Consider the following 19,845-nt stretch of genomic DNA (forward strand, 5'->3'; position numbering starts at 1 on the left):
TATAATCCCAAAACCTCCCTGGCAACGGGAATGCAGTTATTTTTTAGCCATCCTGTACATACATACATCGATGTCTGGGACTAGTTTTCGTTGCTAGAAATTGCAATACAAAGAGAAATTAGAGCGACCGACCGAAACCGAAGGTTTGGTTTTGCCACAGAATAACTAATAGTACTACCGTACAGAAAATTCACTCCTTCACAAAAGTCAGATTTAGGTATAAAATTATACCTATACTCGCCGCCTGCAACGAAATTGAAACTTATAACCGCGCACGAACGGTGAATCTTCTTTGCGCGAGCGCCACGTGACACGACTATCGTGCGGTCGAGCGGCAGCCCACTGCCATACACGTGCCGATCCGGGCGGCGCGCCGCCCAAATGTACCTAAACTGCGTAGTGACACCCCCCTGGTTTTGCTCTAGTTTCGGCCGAAACAAAATTTGTATTTGTATACCATAACCTGCCGAAATCGAAACCGGTCTCACACTACCGCGGCCGAAATTTCGGCAGTTTTTCGGCCGAAACCGAAACTTCGCCGTAACCGATCCTTCGGCCGCAAAATTATTTTTATGCCGAGACCGAATCTTCGGTCGGACACTATTAAGTTTACGCTGCAGCTGAGCATGACGCTGCGTTTTCGGTGCACTGCCCGTTTGGGTGTTATCTAGACTTGAAGCATGACTTGACGTTACTAGGTAATTGAGCGAACGACCTGAATCTGACCAAGGCTGTTTATTGCTCATTTCTCACTACATACGCCGTCAGATATATATAGAGCAGCCAAGGTGTTCACAAATATGTGAACATAGCCTATATTATTAAGACTTTAATGACTATAATAATAGATGTGCGTGTTCAGATTGCTACGGTAGGTACAAACAGCAACACTGTTAACTGACCATAAGTGGACCTTTATACCTTTTGTAATAAGGTCCACCGATGGACAGTTAAGAGTGTGGGCGATGGTACACGCACTGTATGTGAACGGCTTTTTGGCGGCGGGTTCGTGTGACTCTTAAAAAATAATCGCTTTGTCATTCTTAGACGACATATACATACCTAGTGTATTTGAATTATATTGTCTTATCTAACCGAAATATATTATACTAGCGACCCACCCCGGCTTTGCACGGGTTGACAAATTATCAGTGTTGCCAGGGCTCTGGAGTCATAAGTTACGTTTCGTTTCCCTAAAAGTCACGTTTTTGCTGCTCAAGTCACATTTTTATATTATTGTATTGTATGGGTAGGTAAATCGATTTTGTTAGAAGAAATTCAGAAAATAATATATTTCACAAAAAATCTACTAACCTTTTATGATGTTTCCTCAAAAGGAAAAAACGGAAACCTTATAGGATCACTCGTGCGTCTGTCTGTCTGTCCGTCTGTCACAGCCTATTTTTACGGAAACTACTGGACCAATTAAGTTGAAATTTAGTACAAATTGGTGGAAATTAGTGACCCAAAGACGGACATGTAAGTCATGTAACGTAAACAAATGAATTTTAAGCATGGGGGCTACTTTTGGGGGGTCAATGAGAAAGTTAAAAAATTAATATTTTCAATAACCCAAGCAAATTAGAAAAATCTGCGGAAATAATTCGTGTAATAGTTTTGAAAATTGGTACCCTTGTGGTGTCCAGATAAACATACTAAAAGTCCTCGAGGGTAGGGGTGTGCTGAGAGTGCAGGGAGGGTTAAAGGTACCTTTTTTCTTCTTTTTGCTCATATCTCGAATATATGTACAAATAGCATTATAATTACTTCGGACAAAAATTTTATCATACAACAATTTCCTACAAATTTGGTTATGTTTATTTTTACTTTACGATCAATACTTTAGGAGCTTCAGGCTGTTAAAGTTAAATTAGAGCTAAAAAAAACCGGCTTAGAGCATGTCGGACCATGCTCAGTGTAGGGTTCCGTAGTTACCCGTCTGTCAAAATAGACTATTCGCAAAAACTCTAAAACAGCTATACCGATTAGGTTCGCTATATTATTCCTTGAAAGTCTTTACTAAGCTATGTTTTTATGATTTTTTTCATATTTTTTGGACCCATGGTTCAAAAGTTAGGGGAACTAAAGGGGAAAACACAACTTTTTTGCTTTCAGATTATTTCCGAAAATATTAAGTTGATCAAAAAATGGTTCTTGAAGACCCGTATCCGTTTTAAAAGACCTATCTAACGACATCCCACACTATAGGGTGGAAGCGAAAAAAAATTCATCCCCACTTTAATGTAGGGCAGCCACCATAAAAAAATATCATTTTCTAGTTTCTATTATTAAATTTGGCTTGAATATATAAATTTGTTACACTGACAAAGTCGTAAAATATAAACTAGAAAAAATATTTTTTAAGGGTGACTCCCATACATTAAGTGGGGATGATTTTTTTTCTCGCTTTAACCCTATAGTGTGGGGTGTCTTGGATAGGTCTTTTAAAATGAATAAGGGTCTTTAAGGACCATTTTTGATCAACTTAATATTTTCAGAAATAATCGATCTGAAAGAAAAGAAGTTGTGTTTTCCACTTTAGTTCCCCTAGCATTTTAACCATGGCTCCAAAAAATATTTAAAAAATTGTGAAAGTAAAACTTAGTAAAAACTTTCAAGGAAAAATATAGCGAACCTAATCGGTTTAGCAGTTTTTGAGTTTTTGCAAATAGTCTATTTTGACGGACGGGTAACTACGGAACCCTACACTGAGCATTGCCGGCATGCTCTTGGCCGGTTTTTTTTAAATATTATATGAGCAGGTCGATTAGCTTGCTTATCCTAAACAATTTTTTTTTATTTATGATGAACAATTACGAAAAAACGACGTTTTCTTAAACCGTCTATTTTTTATCTCTTATTTAACTTTAACAGCCTGTAGCTCCTAAAGTATTGATCACAGAGTAAAAATGAACATAACCAAATTTGTAGAAAATATTGTGATAAAACTTTTGTCTGAAGTAATTACAAATGCTATTCGTACAGATATTCAAGATATGAGGTTAAAAGAAATGAATCATACACTAAAAAAAATAACTACTACTATCAAACTAAATGACACCGTCATGTCAAGGTAACAAGTCTCATCTTGCCACGACTATTATAATAAACATGATGGTGGATGTAACGTCAAGGTGTCAGTGCAAGTGTCAACTTGGGTGCGTTCACCGCGTTCCTAAATAATATAAATTGCAGAACTAAACTTGTCCAAAATTCGACTAGCTTAAAAGTCACAAAAATTGCCTCAAGATCGTAAGTCACGCACATGTCACACGAGAAGGCCAAAAGTCACGAAAAATGTGACTTTTGTGACCATCTGGCAACACTGCAAATTATACACCTAAACCTTCCTCAAGAATCACTTGATGAGTGAAAACGTATGAAAATCCGTTCTATAGTTTTTGAGTTTAACGCGAACAAACATACAAACACACAAACAGACAGACGCGGCGTGGGACTTTATTTTATAAGGTGTAGTGATATGTTATATTATTATAACTTAAGTATTTGCTCGCGTTTCGGTATAAACATTACGTTCGAATCGTGGTGATAAATAAAATGGGTTGAAACAGTAACCGACTTGATCGAACTATTTGCCTAGTCACCTAGTTAGGATAAGTCAATGTTGCTAACATCCTCGAGTGCTTGTTCTGAACAGAATGACAATATGACATTATTACGTCATATTCGGAGATGAAAAAATGAAATCCAGTAAATGCAGGGGCGTATTTACCCTAGGGCCATCCGGGCCATGGCCCGGGGCGCCAACCCCCAGGGGCGGCATATAGGGGCGGCATCGGATCGCATTTTGCTTTTCTTCCTTGACTTCTGGGGCGGCGAAACGTATTGGCCCGGGGCGCCAAAATTCAAAATACGCCCCTGAGTAAATGTGATGAGTAATGGTGATATTACAGTATTCACTTTAGCCAGAAATTACTAAAGAAGACTGACAACCCCTATAGAACGCCCCGATGCGTATGAAAACTGCCACCCCACTCCTATTTACAATTACGCAATTATAACAAAAGTAGATTAAAAGCATAATAAATCATTTTAAAATTTGAACCCTTAGAAAAGGTTTTAGAATGTTTAAATTAGATGGCGCCATATAGAATAAGATGCTAATTTTACTTTTATGCATATGACATCGGCAAGGAAAGTCGGATTTCGAAGTCCTAAATTAGCAGTAGGTGTCAGATTTTATACGTATAAAGCTATAAAATTGAAAAGTTGTAAGAAGGCACGCGCTATCGGTGTTGTATGGAGATTGTCCGTCTTAAATATTTACAAGTCTCTGCTTTACCGTTCATAATTTACTTGCCAAATGTTGTGCAATATTGAATGAAGTATAGTATTTGTAGGTACTTGATGACTGATGAGATATTCAACCGTGTTGTATTCTGCTACGTGATAGATAACAAACACCTTTTAACTTGTAGATTACAGTTTAAAAACCGTCAAACGTTGTCAAACGTCAACTTTTGATAGGTTACCGCTAAATGTATCGAGCTGTACAGTCACCTGCAATAATATGTTACTCTTCGAAGGCCCCAAAAATATGTGACACGCTCTTATGGCTCTACAAATAAGATCGTGTCAGATATTTTTACGGCCTTTATTGTGTAACATATTATTGGAGGTGACTGTACAGCGCCCTCTGTATCTTTAGGTATTTAAATAAAAGTAAACAAAATCTACTCAAATGGCTCCTTAAGCCAGTTGTGTGTATAGTCTGTTCGAGAAACTGAAAACGGTGAAAAATAGAGATACTAATCCTAAAAATACGTGTGATACCTCATTAGATTCGTCATGATGCCTAGAAAAATGTATTCGAAGCGTGTATTATACATGTAAAAATTATGGTGTATTTAAAACATGACAACAAATGTACTACTTGTAGAAATTTGTCTTAAAATTATTTATTTAACAAGTTAGGCAATTTTAATTTTTAACAAGCAGAAACGTCTGCGAACGATGCTATTAAGCTTAGAATAAATTTAAAAGTGGAAAAAATACTGCCAAGACAGTAATTTTTCCACTTTTAAATTTATTCTAAGCTTAAGTTAGGCAATTGTTAATTAACAAAATTTTCTCGAACTTCCTTCTTTATTGAAAACAAAAAAAAATTATAAATAACTATCGTAAAATTGTGTCGCCTTCTAGAGCTCTTCACATATACATGCTTAATAAGATCACGTTAAAAAAGTTCTAAAAAATGTTTGGTTATAATGTTGTTTTAAGTTTTACAATTTTACCTTGATTTTTCGATTTTTGTCAATTTTCTGTTATTCTAAAAGTTATTTTAAGCAAAGTATTAACTTTATTAAAACTTTTATAATGTATGTATGTTTGTATGTAAACACTTTATTGTACATAAGACAGGTTAAGAATTTAAGGCGCGGTGTGTAGTAAAATGCGCTTTTTTGTCACCATATTTACAGACTTTTACAAGGATTTCATGCATTATTTTCTAGTATGTATAACTTCAGTCCTTGAACTACGTTATTGCTTGTCAGGAACACGACGGCTCATAATTTTCTCGATAGAATCTTAAGTTGAAAACATGCCTACCACTGTCTTTATTTCCTTATGTTAGAAGTACTACGACGAAAATGTTTATGAAACTTACTTCAGTCGATAGCTTTTAAGTAAATCTTCATTATTGCTTGTCCTTTTATCGAAACGTTAATGTTTTCATTCATCATTTGATGAATTCAACATTTTGCTTACTAAATTACACCCTACGCGGCAATACCTTGCGCCCATTCCTCACGCCAGTACGCCCGTGACCACTGTCGGCGTCGGACCTATGCTAGTTTAGCGGACGTTTCATAAAATGGGTAATCACAGTATAAATATGCAAATATGTTATACACACAATGTTTTTCAACATGCTTACGAAGCAAAGCAAAATAATTCTTAAATACGGTGACATTTCAGACATTCGTCCGTCATATTGTCATTTTATAACAAGTTGGGCAGCAAAGGCACACCCCCATCTAACCAATCCGGAATTCAGTCACGATTGATAAATTGTGTAAACATATTTTAAAAGGCTATAAAATTAATCAAATTGAATAATTTTTAAACATAGATATACAGGATTCAAATATTTTAGACTGGTCATATTTTCATAATATCGATTTCGACTGGCAAATCGTATTACTTTTTGGCAACCGGGTTTTTTAACCTAATTAGACCCCGCTGAATCCGAATTTGCCGGTTGCTTGATCGAATTCTTGACCGGAAGTGAGATATTTGATATTAAAGGACCCTTTTTTTAGTTTTTCGTAAATAACTCTTAAACGGTGGCGCATAGCAAAACATATTCTATTACATAAGTAATCTGCATAAAATTGCCTACAAGAAAGATTTAGTACAATTTTTTGCTAGGATCAATATTCAAAGAGATATTAAAGCGGGAAATTCAATTATAATCACTTCTAAGGTCCCTTTTTTTTAGTTTTTCGTAAATAACTCGTAAACGGTGGCCAATATCAAAAAATGTTGTAAAACGTTAATAATCTACACAAAATTTTGTACAAAAAAGATTCAGTACACTTTTCGCAGGGATCAATATTTAAAAAGATAATAAAGAAGGAAAGTTAATTATAATAAATTCTAAGGTTCCTTGTTTGTATTTTTTCGTTAATAATTTGAAAAGTATGACTCATTGCAAAAAAAATCTTATACATAAATAACAACTTACCCGCTGCTTTGTCTTTTTAGGGTTCCGTACCCAAAGGGTAAAACGGGACCCTATTACTAAGACTTCGCCGTCCGTCCGTCCGTCCGTCCGTCCGTCTACCACCAGGCTGTATCTCACGAACCGTGACAGCTAGACAGTTGAAATTTTCACAGATGATGTATTTCTGTTGCCGCTATAACAACAAATACTAAAAACAGAATAAAATAAAGATTTAAGTGGGGCTCCCATACAGCAAACGTGATTTTTGACCAAAGTTAAGCAACGTCGGGCGTGGTCAGTACTTGGATGGGTGACCGTTTTCTTTTTGCATTTTTTTCCGTTTTTTTTTTGCATTATGGTACGGAACCCTTCGTGCGCGAGTCCGACTCGCACTTGCCCGGTTTTTTTTAATATTGATCCTAGCGAAAAGTGTCCTACATGTTTCTTGTAGGAAATTTTATGTTTATTATTTATGTATAAGATTTTTTTTGCTATGAGTAATACTTTTCAAATTATTAACGAAAAAATAAAAACAAGGAACCTTAGAATTTAATATAATTAACTTTCTCTCTTTATTATCTTTTTAAATATTGATCCCTGCTAAAAGTGTACTGAATCTTTTTTGTACAAAATTTTGTGTAGATTATTAACGTTTAATAAGATTTTTTTATATTGGCCACCATTTACGAGTTATTTACGAAAAACTAAAAAAAGGGACCTTCACCCCCCTCCCCCCTACACCCTCAGCACACCCGCTAATCTCGAGGACATTAAGTATGGTTATCTGGACACCACAAGGTATAACTGTGCCAATTTTCAAAATTATACGAATTATTTCCGCAGATATTTTTTATTTTCTTGAGCTATTAACTAACTCGAATGTCGAAGTAGAAGTGTTTTTTGTCATTACAATCTTTAAATGCTTGACTTTTACTCGTCAATTCAAAATTAGAAAAATAGTAAGTATTACAGTTAGAGTTATAAATTGTTATAATTCTTTCTTGTGAAGACAGCTAATTTTATGTACTTATTGGAGCTATGCATAACTCAATAGTCCCACAAATTATCTTAGCTTTGCTAGTATTCTTCCTTATTTTCACTACCTACTTGCCCGAAATTGACTGCTAGAGTTAGACCAAGTCTGCAACGATTTTGATAGCATAGGCAGTGCAAGTATTATTCATAATTTCATAGAAGATTGACGTTTAAAATAACACTTGCACTGCGTGTGCAATCAAAATCGTTGCAGATTTTTCTTGGTTTAGCTCTATTACATTTTTAATGTCTATTAGTAAGTACTATTTTTTGTCTCATAATAATTTGGTATAATTTGATTAGATTCTCAGTTTGTCGCGGTATACACTTATATTGTATATAATTAATAATTATTTACACTCACCGTCTTACCTACCATTTTTAATTTCATTAAGTATTCATCAAAATTCGAATTTGCTAATAAATCTTATTCAATATTAATTGCCGGAAAAAATCCCGGAACTGACAATTGAGAATACCGATGTCGTCAGAATAAGGACGTAGACGTGCTGCGCGGGAATGGTGCGGTGCGCCGCGCGGGGCGCCCGCCTGCCCGTTCTACCACGCGTCTGCTTCACCCCCTTGAAAACGTAAAACTCGAGTATAAGAGCGCCTTAAGATACAATAATAATAATGTGATCTTATTAAGCATTTACATGAGAAGGGCTCTAGAAAGCGACAAAATTTTAGGATAGTTGTTTATTACATTTTTTTTCGTTTTCAATAAAGAAGGAAGTTTGAGAAAATTTTGGTAATTAACAATTGCCTAACTTGTTGAAAAAATAATTTTAAGACAAATTTCTACAAGTAGTACATTTGTTGTCATGTTTTAAATACACCATAATTTTTTGAAATTTTTCAATGATTATTTAATACCTTTAAAATTATACTTAATGTTACGTAATCGCTTGTTCACCCCGCGCGCGTTTCCCGAAAATGAGGCGCGGAGGGCTGTGTTCAGCGTTTAATAAAAAGTATAAATATTGGAGATACAGCTCTACAAGTATAAAATGTTTTATTGGAATTATCCTCCTCTTTTATAATATTAATTTTGGTTTCTTAAATATTAATACTTTTTGAGATATTGGGGAAATAAAAAATATCTACTTTTCCCCCCTTTTTTTGTTTATAACTTTTGCTATATTTTGTGTGCTAATATACGCTCCGAATACATTTTTCTAGGCATCATGACGAATCTAATGAGGTATTACACGTATTTTTAGGAGTAGTATCTCTATTTTTCACCGTTTTCAGTTTCTCGAACAGACTAGTAGATGAAAACATTACATGGTCAACCTACATTAGGTTAAAGTCAGGTCGTTCAGTGACTGATCCAGGCGGTTTTGTATTTGGTTGGTTAACCAATAAAAATAAATGTTATAACTACCCGAAAATTTACAAATTGTTTGTTTACTTTTATTTAAATACATAAAGATACAGACTATGTCCTGTCAAATACGAAGCACAAAATTGTCTTAGATTTTACACATCTTACTCAATCAATGTATCTTTGCTAGAGGTATAATAAATAATAAGTATACAAGATAACGATGTTTAACATAAACTAGGGGGAAAACAAAATGAAGCCGCGTCCTATTGTTATGTGAGTGGCAATTAACCATGTCGGCCATATTCATAACGCCTAATTAAAGTCTCGGGAGATAAACAACTCTTGAACTTGGCCCGTATTAACGTTTAATACCAATACAATGAAATATTTATTATAACCTCCTGAGTCCCTGAGGCCTTTATAAAGGATTAATAGTTACCACTTAAATTTTGTACATAGTAGTCAATACTAATAAACTATCCAGATAGAGTTAGAGTCGGACCGTGAAATGTCTGCAGCAATTTCGATAGCCCACGCAGTGCAAGTGTCATTTTAAACGTCAAACTTCTATGAAATTATGACGTATAAATAACACTTACACTGCGTGGGCAATCAAATCCGCTGCAGACTTTTCTTGGTGCGACTATAGACCAAGAAAAGTCTACAACGATTTTTATAGCACACGCAGTGCAAGCACACGATTTTGGAATTATTCGAAAACAGTATTGCTAAATGCTAACCCGCGATTTTTCAAATTTGCCGCCATTTGCTGCTGACAAGATTTGCTTGACCAAGTATATGTATCACAATATTAATTTTCCAAATAGAATTTTGAATTAAAATGGAATATAAGAAGGTTCCAAATTCGAAACTGCAATAATGACAAGGGGAGGATAAAATGAGAAACCGGCAGTTTACGAGTATGACTTCACGGCTAAACGGCTAAAACGATTTTGATTAATCCTTATTGGACGTAACACAACGATTATCGACCGTAGTTTTACACCCTTTAATTAATAGTACTATACTATATAATGATTTAATGACCAGCGGTAGACAGCGGTTATCTCGTTGCAATAAAACCCAAAATCAAAATATAGCAATGCTACTCTACAGCGTAGGGCCGGGTCTACAAATTAAGTACGCATTCCTAACATTCCTTAGTTCACAATTATTAGGCGTATAACGTATAACGTATAACGCTTATTGCCTATTAAATTTTATTATTTACTACACCGTGTACACTGTACAGTCAGCAGCAATAGTTGCGAAGCAGGCGAGGTGTTCAAAATGATCTTGACGCGACTTTATTGTTAAGAGAATAAGAGCGCGTCCAGGTAATTTTGAACACCTCACCCGCTTAGCAACTTCTGCTGCTGACTGTGCCTACTCAACAAATGGGCCTATTTTTATTCTGTTGTATTTTTTTGCATTGGTTCCGCGGTCATCAAAAACCGATTGACTCGTCTCGCATCAGTTCTAATTGTCAGTTGGGCCGTGTTGTCAAGCTACCACAACGGTACTTGTTGTGACACGGATCTTAATACAAGAGATCATTTGAGATATGTCACGTTAAGGGGCCGGTATATGACGTTTTCGATTTAGACCTCACTTTGTAACCATAATTTGTTCAATAAATGTTTAATAATTGCATTAAATTACACGTAAATTTATTCACGAAGAAACCGTGTACCGACTCTTCATGCCATTATATTTTTAATTTCCTGTTATTCTCTACAAATCGACACTAAAAGTATCAAAAAATCAAAATATGGAGTTCCGTTTGAGACAGAAGCAAAACAATTTTGTCTTTGACAGTAATTGAATTATTGTATGATTTTGAAAGCTAGATAATTCAGCTACCAATTTATTATCGATTTATATTTTTACTCACAAAGACAACACAGAAATTCAATCTCAAATGTAAACTTTCGAACAATTTCCATACATTGACGACATCACTCAAAATTCTTCTTCAAGTCAGATGCCCGTTGGGGCTACACCGGAGCACACGTGTACTTCTTCAAATGAAAATGACAGCTTGATTTTCTTGCTTTTGACAATTATATTGACATTAAATCATATACGCACACGAGAAAGCATACCAGTAGATAAATTGTATTTCAAAAAATAGGGTACATAAATATCAGCTCGCGTCTCATTTAAATTTGATTTGCTGTTATTTACGGGTCATTATTGTTGAAAACCGCAGTAAACTATCTTAAAACAATACGATTACAGTCGAATTTAAGTATTATGTTCCTTCAAAACTCGCTTAAAATGAAAAAGTTTAAAGACTCATCTTTACTGATTGGGATCAATTTTTATTATGCTGGTATCATTTTGCGTCATTTTAAAAACGTATTTGACTTCTGTATGTCAATGAATTTTGATGACAACTGTAATCTTGTATTATATTATAGAACTTTTATCTTAAAATATTGCCTATTAACAGGAAGAGTTATGTAATTCGTATAAGTAATACCTGAAAGTCTTGTACCTAGATCTGTAATACTATGGATTGCGACGAATAAATGATTATGATTATGGCGTTCGTTCCGTCTATATTTCTATATGTATAATGCGTGTACGTGCTGTTCTCTGAAAATCTTCAAGAAAAAATAACGGCACCAGCACTAAGTACTAGCGAGTTTTTGCGGCTTTGGAGACCGAGATGAAGCTTACAGGCAAATAGCGCTGTGGCCTGGTTATTGTTATGTATACATATGTATCGAATGTTTTATAAAATTACTATAAAAAGCAATGTTTTTATTTCGATTAGGTCTACATTTTGTGCATATTGCATATCTGAAGTATTTTCGTACTAAACTTGAAACTTTCGTTGAAATTAAATAAAATAATTATTCCAAATGTACAGTCACCTGCAATTTATGTTACACAACGAAGGCCGCAAAAATATCTGACACGATCTTATTTGTAGAACCATAAGAGCATGTCACATATTTTTGCGGCCTTTGAAGAGTAGGTACCGTCATTATCACCAACTTTACCCGCTTTTTTTAAAAAAAAAACACGAATTTCTCAAAAAAAGATAATCATATCATATGATTTTTTTTGCTCAGCACGTCCATTGTGATCAAACAAACGCATCAGTTTATTTGAAGAAAATAATTTTTCATCGTGTTTTTACCCATTTTTTTGCGTTTTAGAGGGCGGGCAAAGATATCCGGGGTTTTCGCCAACATTGCCCACGTCAATTTGGTATTCAAATACAGCTCGTATGATTATGATGTCTAAGGATCACTTAAAGGTTTTGGGCAATCCTACCATTCCATGTTAATAACTTAGCGATAAGTGTAAAAACTTTTAAATAAATTTGCTGGGCAATGTTGCCTACCCGTTTTTGTCCATTTCCAAATAAGGCTCGCTTAAGCATTTTACAAAGGCTAGGGTTGTCACTTTTGAGAAAATCTGTTACAATAGTTTAATGGCCAAAAATATGATTTTTGCTGTGTTTTTCATTCGTTAACGGGATAAAACATCTAAATAAAGGATAATAAGACAAATTAAATACAGTATATATTTATAAACTTATTTTAGTGTACAAACATATCCTTCTTTTACTTGCGAAGTTGGGTAAATAAAATGAAAGTGACAACCCTAATCCGTTTTTGGTGGTGGGCAATGCCAAATTACCGGATTACTTTGCCCACCGCTAAAACTTTTGTGTATTTAGGCCTTTTTAGTTTAAATCTCAATAGACATAATCTATGCTTCATGTGTTATAACTCAAACCCGGAAATATTTGTCAAAGGGTTCTCAATTTTTTCTACTTGCATTCATTATTTATAAATTTTTTTGGACGCCGAAATATACCCTATATTAGACAACTCGCTCAAAATTCCCAAGTCAAGTTATGCACAAGTTTGGTATATAGTTTTGTCAGAAATATAACCTATTTTGTACTAAAAACAGCAGGGTGGCCATAACTATTATAATTTTTTCTACATTAACGAATTTGTTTAAAATTGTCGTTTTGGGCAAAGTTTCCCTGGAGGCAAAGTTGGCGCTAATGACGTAACATATTATTGCAGGTGAATGTACATAAATGTTTCGGTGATTTTGAGATTATTTTCCAGGTTAGTTTACTAACAATCAAGTTATGCAGATACCGATTTCGTGAACGTATAAGTAGTAAGGTACCGCTATTGTTTAGCGATATCGATTATTTTATTTTTGAAGGTAAAACTATACCGGTTGAAATATAAAGATATTAAAATTACAGCAGGGACAACCATTTTTTATAGGTGTACCTAAACCATCATTGGCCGAGCGTTAGCAAAGGTCTCCGTTTCAGCTTGGGCAAAAATGCTTTTGTATGTTCTCCTTTGCAGATCACATTTCTCAACTGATTCTCGTGAAAATTTGTAAGCAGGTTCGATAGAACTATTCTGTTTCGCTTTATCCGCCAAAATGGAATTGCCACCCCGCTGAAACTTTATTTATTTAAATTCCTATTGAATGGATGCACCTTATGAAAAACCGTATAGAGTAGTAAATCACATTTTACATCTGACTTAATGACATCTTGTTTTATTCGCTTTAATTGTACAAAACGCGTATCTCGACAAAGCAATATTAGGTAGTAAAACAGTCAACAATCAAATGAATTAAATAGGTACGTCACGTGTGAACAGACAAGGAAAGCAAGATTAAATGCATTGTTTCTCTTTCATCTTTAAATGGAACGCTTTTACCCTCAAAGGAGGCTAGTGGTCAATACTAAACTAAAAGTCCAATCTTAAAAAAACATGATGGGTCACTGACCTGTCCCAGTAAAGTGAGGTAGTGTGCGTGAAGTGCGCTTGTGTGTGAAATGGGGTAAATTGAATATTATGAAAGTAAATCTGATATTTTACCCACCGCTACCGTCGCCTTAAGTTAACATTATGTAAGTAGTAAAGAACCGATAGCCGTGCTTGTTGCAAACCTGGAGGTCATAGTCCGACTCGGGCGATTGATTATGACTATGATACGATATAATTTGATATAAACACGCATTTGATAAATACTGTATCCTAAATCTCATCGTAAGCGAAGGGTTAAGATGATGGTTTGCGTTTTAAAATTTTTTAATTTCTAGCTAAACGCATAGCCACATTGAATCGGTTGCAAATATTCGCTGCTGCAAGCAACAAACCCCCTTGTTCATAATACTTTACGGGCCTGATTTATTTAAATTAAGTTTTATCCCTTTCTTACAAATCATCATCATCTCATCTCAGCCATAAGACGTCCACTGCTGAACATAGGCCTCTCCCTTGGACCTCCATACGTGCCGGTTGGAAGCGACCCGCATCCAGCGTCTTCCGGCGACCTTAACAAGGTCGTCTATCCATCTTGTGGGTGGACGTCCTACGCTGCGCTTGCTAGTCCGTGGTCTCCACTCGAGCACTTTTCGACCCCATCGGCCATCTTCTCTGCATGCAATGTGGCAAATACTTACAAATACATAAGTCAAAATGACAGCTAAAGACAAACGGTTCATAGCTAATTCAGAAGCGGTATCATGGTCGCATTTTTATCACCTGTCATGCCATGCGTCACTTTCGCACTTACATATTTGTTAGAACGTGACAGGTATGGTGACAAATGATAAAGAGCCGACCATCATATCCGTACAGGCCAGTAAACGCGTTTATGAATAACGCCAAAAGTAGGTAAAGCCTGTGCGGTAAGAGAAGAGAAGAGTCGGGCCCAATACATTCCACGACTCTTCTCTTTCCGAACAGACTCTAAACTGAGTGAGTGATCTTATCAATCGGTCGCAATGAGACAATGTGCTGACAAAAATATGAGAATTAGCATGGTTGTGTTAAACCTCGCAAACGGTGAATCCAGTAGGTAGGTAAATTAATGAAATTATCACAATCAGAAGAATGAATGAAAGAAGAAAAGATTGCATACTTACTTACTGCTGTGGCGTAACGACCTGAAGTGGATCTTGGCCACCGACACCAAAGACCGCCATGCTACTCTTTAATTATTATTTTTTAATTATTGTTTTTCAGGAATCTTATACATTGTACATATTGGCCCTATCAAGTCCGCTTTTTAACTTGCATAATATTTTATATGCTATATTCTATATATATTCCATTCATTATACTAAATTAGTGTCCAGAATGAATTGGGCATCAGTGGCGAGGCGAACAAAAAAACTGTGGCAAAACAATTCAAGAAAAAGTGGATGTTTACTGAAATTGATTAGCAGTAGGTACTCTTTTACTGCTTACATGGGTAAGCCATGTAAGGACATGGCATAATAATTGCGTTTAAATTCAATCAATCTGTTGCAGTTTCCATGCGCTGCTTTTCTGTACTATTAACTTATTCTGTGGTTTGGCACAATGCACCTACTGTTCGGTAGCCCCAGCCTTACCGAGGTTTCCAATTCAATAGGGCAGTGGCTCGACACGCGTCACCGTATCGTACCGATCGCCGAACGAGCGAGTTTTATTCTCACAAACCAGTACCGTTAACATGACCTGTCATTGTTGCCAACTTAGCAACTAAAGTGCTAAATTTAGCAACTATTGAAGATACTTAGGTCTAATCCCAATTGGCAACTTTTTTATATAAGTTTTAGCACCCAACTTACTAAACACTAAGGCGACATCGAATATTGTAATGACGTTCATTCGATATATAATAAATAAGCTTCAAATAGATTTCGTGTTGTTAGATTCGATATTTTTCGATTATATTCAGAGTGCCTAGCCAATATACCAATCGTTCGCTCTGTTGCGAACGATACGGTAATCTCTCTCTCTCTCTCTCTCTCTCTCTCTGTCACTAACACGACAGAATGTATGAAACAGACAATTTTTTTTTTACTCTCTTCCGATTCGGGCCCGCTTTCAGTTTAAGTCCGTCCTAAGAATAGTTAAATCTAAATGAGAATCATAATTTTAAATAAACATATTGTTATATTTACTACATCCATGACTCAGAAACGCCTAGTCATGCTCATCACACAAATAAACTTTTTCCCCTCCACTATCATATTATAAGTAAACAAGTAATTATATCGCCAGGTTGTATATGTAATTATAAGAAAAACTACAGTGACGTCACGCCCTCTGGTGCCTTGGTTAAAAACTTGTCAGTTTGACCGCAGGCGCAAGTAAGCGGATCTCTAACGGCCTTGACATGTCTACTAAAATAATTGCTATTAAAGTATAAACAAATAATTTTCGTTCTTTTAAAGGGAGTATTACTGCAATGTTCTGCCGCCAGAGTGCAGCACTAGTACACGTAGTAAACCATAGAGTATCTTATACATACTATATGCCTTAAACAGTTTTTGACAAGTTTTCACTATGACATTGATGCATCGAGGCGGTTTGTTTACATATGCAACAAGCACAAGCAAGTACTTGCATGCAATTTTCATTACATTATTATACCTATTTACATTTCGGTATCTGATCAAACTTTTGAATGCAGTTTACCCATAGACTAGGAATCCTCTAGACGGAGTTTAGAGCAATTATTTCATGAAACCGATACTGCCAAAAATACGGGGGTGCGGGGGACGAGGTGAGCGAGGTTCCGTGCCGTAATTGATCCGTTCAAAGACACGGACGTCACACAAAGACAGTTTCGACTCGAAAATTGACTAAAACTACCTTATATTGTGGCAGAGGGGGCACAGAATAAATAATAGTATAATAGGTAGTTATACTAGGTACAGAAGACTCACTCTCTAACAAAACGCGTCTGTTACGATCAGGACAGATATGGCCGCTAGGTGGCGACAGCGCCACGCGCGGCTTATGGCTCGCCACCAAAATTGGTGGGAACGGATGTACTTTTAGCTACCTGTTGCAAAGCGACGAAATCGCGGAGTGGAGTGAGTCACGCCTGGAGGTGGTAGAGCTACTATGCTCAGTCTGGAGGATGTTTTGTCTGTGATTTTACCTTAGTAGTCGCCAATGTAACGTTAATTGCATGCAAGTTCTTACTAGTGTACGCCTCGCTTAAAAATAGTTTAACATCAATTTCTCTATAACTGATAACATTTGTTCCAGAGTTTATCAGCAACACTACTATACTACAACCGAAAATACGGCATGCGAGCATCAGGGGTCCTATTCTTCTTCTGGCTATTCCTAGTGATAGCCGGCATCCCGCAGCTCCGCTCTGAAATCATCCTACACAACCAGAAGAGAGACGATGAGAACGTGCAATATGCGTTCGTCAGTTATTGTCTGTACTACATGTTGGCGGTAGTCATGTTTCTGCTCAACTGCTTTGCCGACTTAGCGCCTAGAGATACGCCGTACAAATATGAGAAGGTAAATATTTAAATGCTACTATACTTCATTCCAGATAACATTATAGACCAGTGGTGGGCAAAGTACGGCCTGCCGAAGGCTGCGAAATAATTAGGTCCATAGCCCGTGAAATAATAAAAATGCATTTTTGCGGCAGTTCTGGCCCTCCTCTTAATTTTCTCAAACTTTCTGGAAAAAAGCAAAGATAAGGTGTACAAAAGCAAATTGTGGACAGTGAAAGTAATGATACCCGTCATCGAGCGTGGTTGACCTCGGCCTCTTTAGGTGTTTTATACGGAAACTTTCTTTATATATTGTAAACTGCATTTAGAATATTATATTGTTTACTAATTATGATGTGAAAGTCGCTAAAATTATTAGTGGATACATTGTGTGGAAATATTTTCTTCGTTATTTTACTTGAAGCTAATAAATAAAAAAAAAAAAAAAACTTTACTTATTTAATGTCATCCTATAAATTGCACTATAAAGAACCATTTTTCATTCTGTCTTGTTTAATCCTATCTGGAGTGAAGTATAAAATATTTCCACCGTAACAGCCATTGGAAAACTCATTTTCATCACACTTGCTCGAAAAAGATCTTATTCTGGTGTCATCTGATCTCATGCAGGTCTACTAAAGGACAAAGACCTATATTTTTCTTTTGAATCGCAATGTTACAATTGTCACTGTACATTTATACAGGTATATATTCACAAGAGATTCAATGTCGCTGATGAAATGAATGTCACCTTAACATTGTCACCTTTTCATTAAATTTTGTAAACAACTGTACTTTATCGTCTTACAAAACAGACTAATCTTTGTTTTACACTACCCAACACTACAATCTGTCAAATAAATAACTGACAAAGCGAGAGCCGATATAGGTCGAGGATAAAATGGGCATTTATGTCCGAGTTATGTACTTTGCTTTTCACTTCGATTGCGAGAAAATATACAGATTTTTTATTTATTTATTCTGAAATTAAACAGTCATATAAACCTATTAAATATGCAATACTTAATATGAACCGCAACAACAGAAAATCAACAAAAATACGTGGAGGTTCATTAATTATGAATTATACTAAAGTACACATATTTAATTACACAAACGGGTCTACCGCGATATAATTTCATTGTTTTTACCTTTAATTCCGACGTTTCAGCTGAGTTGCACCAGCTGTGGTCACGGAAAGACTGACGTCCCAACCATGGTATAATAATATACTCCGCCTGGTACTCCATTCCCGTCTTTTCTAGGTCACCTAACTGACACGGGCCTACGTCATCATGCGACAGCGCTATATGATAATATGCGATAGCGCTATATATAGCGGCCATGTTGTTGTGACGTAGGCCCGTGTCACTCTGGGAATGGAAGACCATGTTTTATTAGACTATGGTCCCAACAAATGTCAACGGAGATATTAATAAAACCATCCATTTGTGTAATTAAATATGTGTACAAAACGCGAGAGTTTAAAGATTTATATACTGAAGTAGGTAAGTAGTTAATAAGAATAAGTACTAGAATACTAGTCAACCTAATATAAAATTGAAAGAAAGTGCTGCAAAAGGGAGGTCACGACCCTGAATATTGAGGAATACGACGCAAGGAGGAGGAGGAGGAATATAAAATTTAATATAAATATATTTAAACACACATACTCGTATATCGACCACAAGGAAAATCCTAGACTACGATCGCTTTACTAATAAGTTATGAGTCAAGTAACCGTGGCAACGAAATATTCAATGTGTTCGATATTTGTAAATTTGTATTGAGTTAGACCAAGATAAGTCTGCAATGATTTTGATAGCACACGCAGTGCAAGTCTTATTTTAAACGCCAAACTTCTATGAAATTGTGACGTATAAATAACACTTGCACTGCGTGTGCTATCAAAACCGTTGCAGACTTATCTCGGTCTAACACTAACTTAAACGGCTTCTACATCAGCATTTTATACTTAAATTTCTTCGCCCAGAACCAATGCCCCGAGAGCGCATCAGGGTTCCCCAGCCGACTGACGTTCAGCTGGTTTGACCCGCTAGCCCTAACCGGGTTCCGCAGGAGCCTGACCGAGAGCGACCTCTGGGCGCTCAACCCGTCGGACTCCTCCAAGGAGGTCGTGCCTAAGTTTGAGAAGTTCTGGGAAAGGTCGCTGAGGAAACAGGAGGTGTAAGTATATATTGGGATCATTCTGCAGTCTGTCCGCTTTTTTTTTTCAGGGTCATTATGTCGATGAGCTTTTTTAGGGTTCCGTACCCAAAGGGTAAAAATGGGACCCTATTACTAAGACTCCACTGTCCGTCTGTCTGTCTGTCACCAGCCTACACCAGTCTTTATCTCATGAACCGCCAGACAGTCGAAACTTTCACAGGTGATGAATTTCTGTTGCCCCTATAACAATAAGTAGTAATAACAGAATAAAATAAATATTTAAGTTGGGCTCCCATACAATAAACGTGATTTTTTGCCGAT

The 19,845-nt window shown here is 36.1% G+C and overlaps 1 protein-coding gene across 3 annotated transcripts in view; it reads left to right on the top strand.

The window, feature by feature from the left end:
* The window catches only part of LOC134793922 (multidrug resistance-associated protein 1), a 67,639-nt gene that overhangs the window by 10,716 nt on the left and 37,078 nt on the right, over positions 1-19,845 (top strand). For all 3 annotated transcript variants that reach the window (XM_063765644.1, XM_063765648.1, XM_063765639.1), the window contains exons 3-4: positions 17,108-17,374; positions 19,349-19,542. In XM_063765644.1, the coding sequence (XP_063621714.1) occupies positions 17,108-17,374; positions 19,349-19,542 (461 nt within the window). The remainder of the gene's footprint in view (positions 1-17,107; positions 17,375-19,348; positions 19,543-19,845) is intronic.

The sequence above is a fragment of the Cydia splendana genome, chromosome 1 (genome assembly GCF_910591565.1).
Source record: "Cydia splendana chromosome 1, ilCydSple1.2, whole genome shotgun sequence".
NCBI classification, from domain to species: Eukaryota; Metazoa; Arthropoda; class Insecta; order Lepidoptera; family Tortricidae; genus Cydia; species Cydia splendana.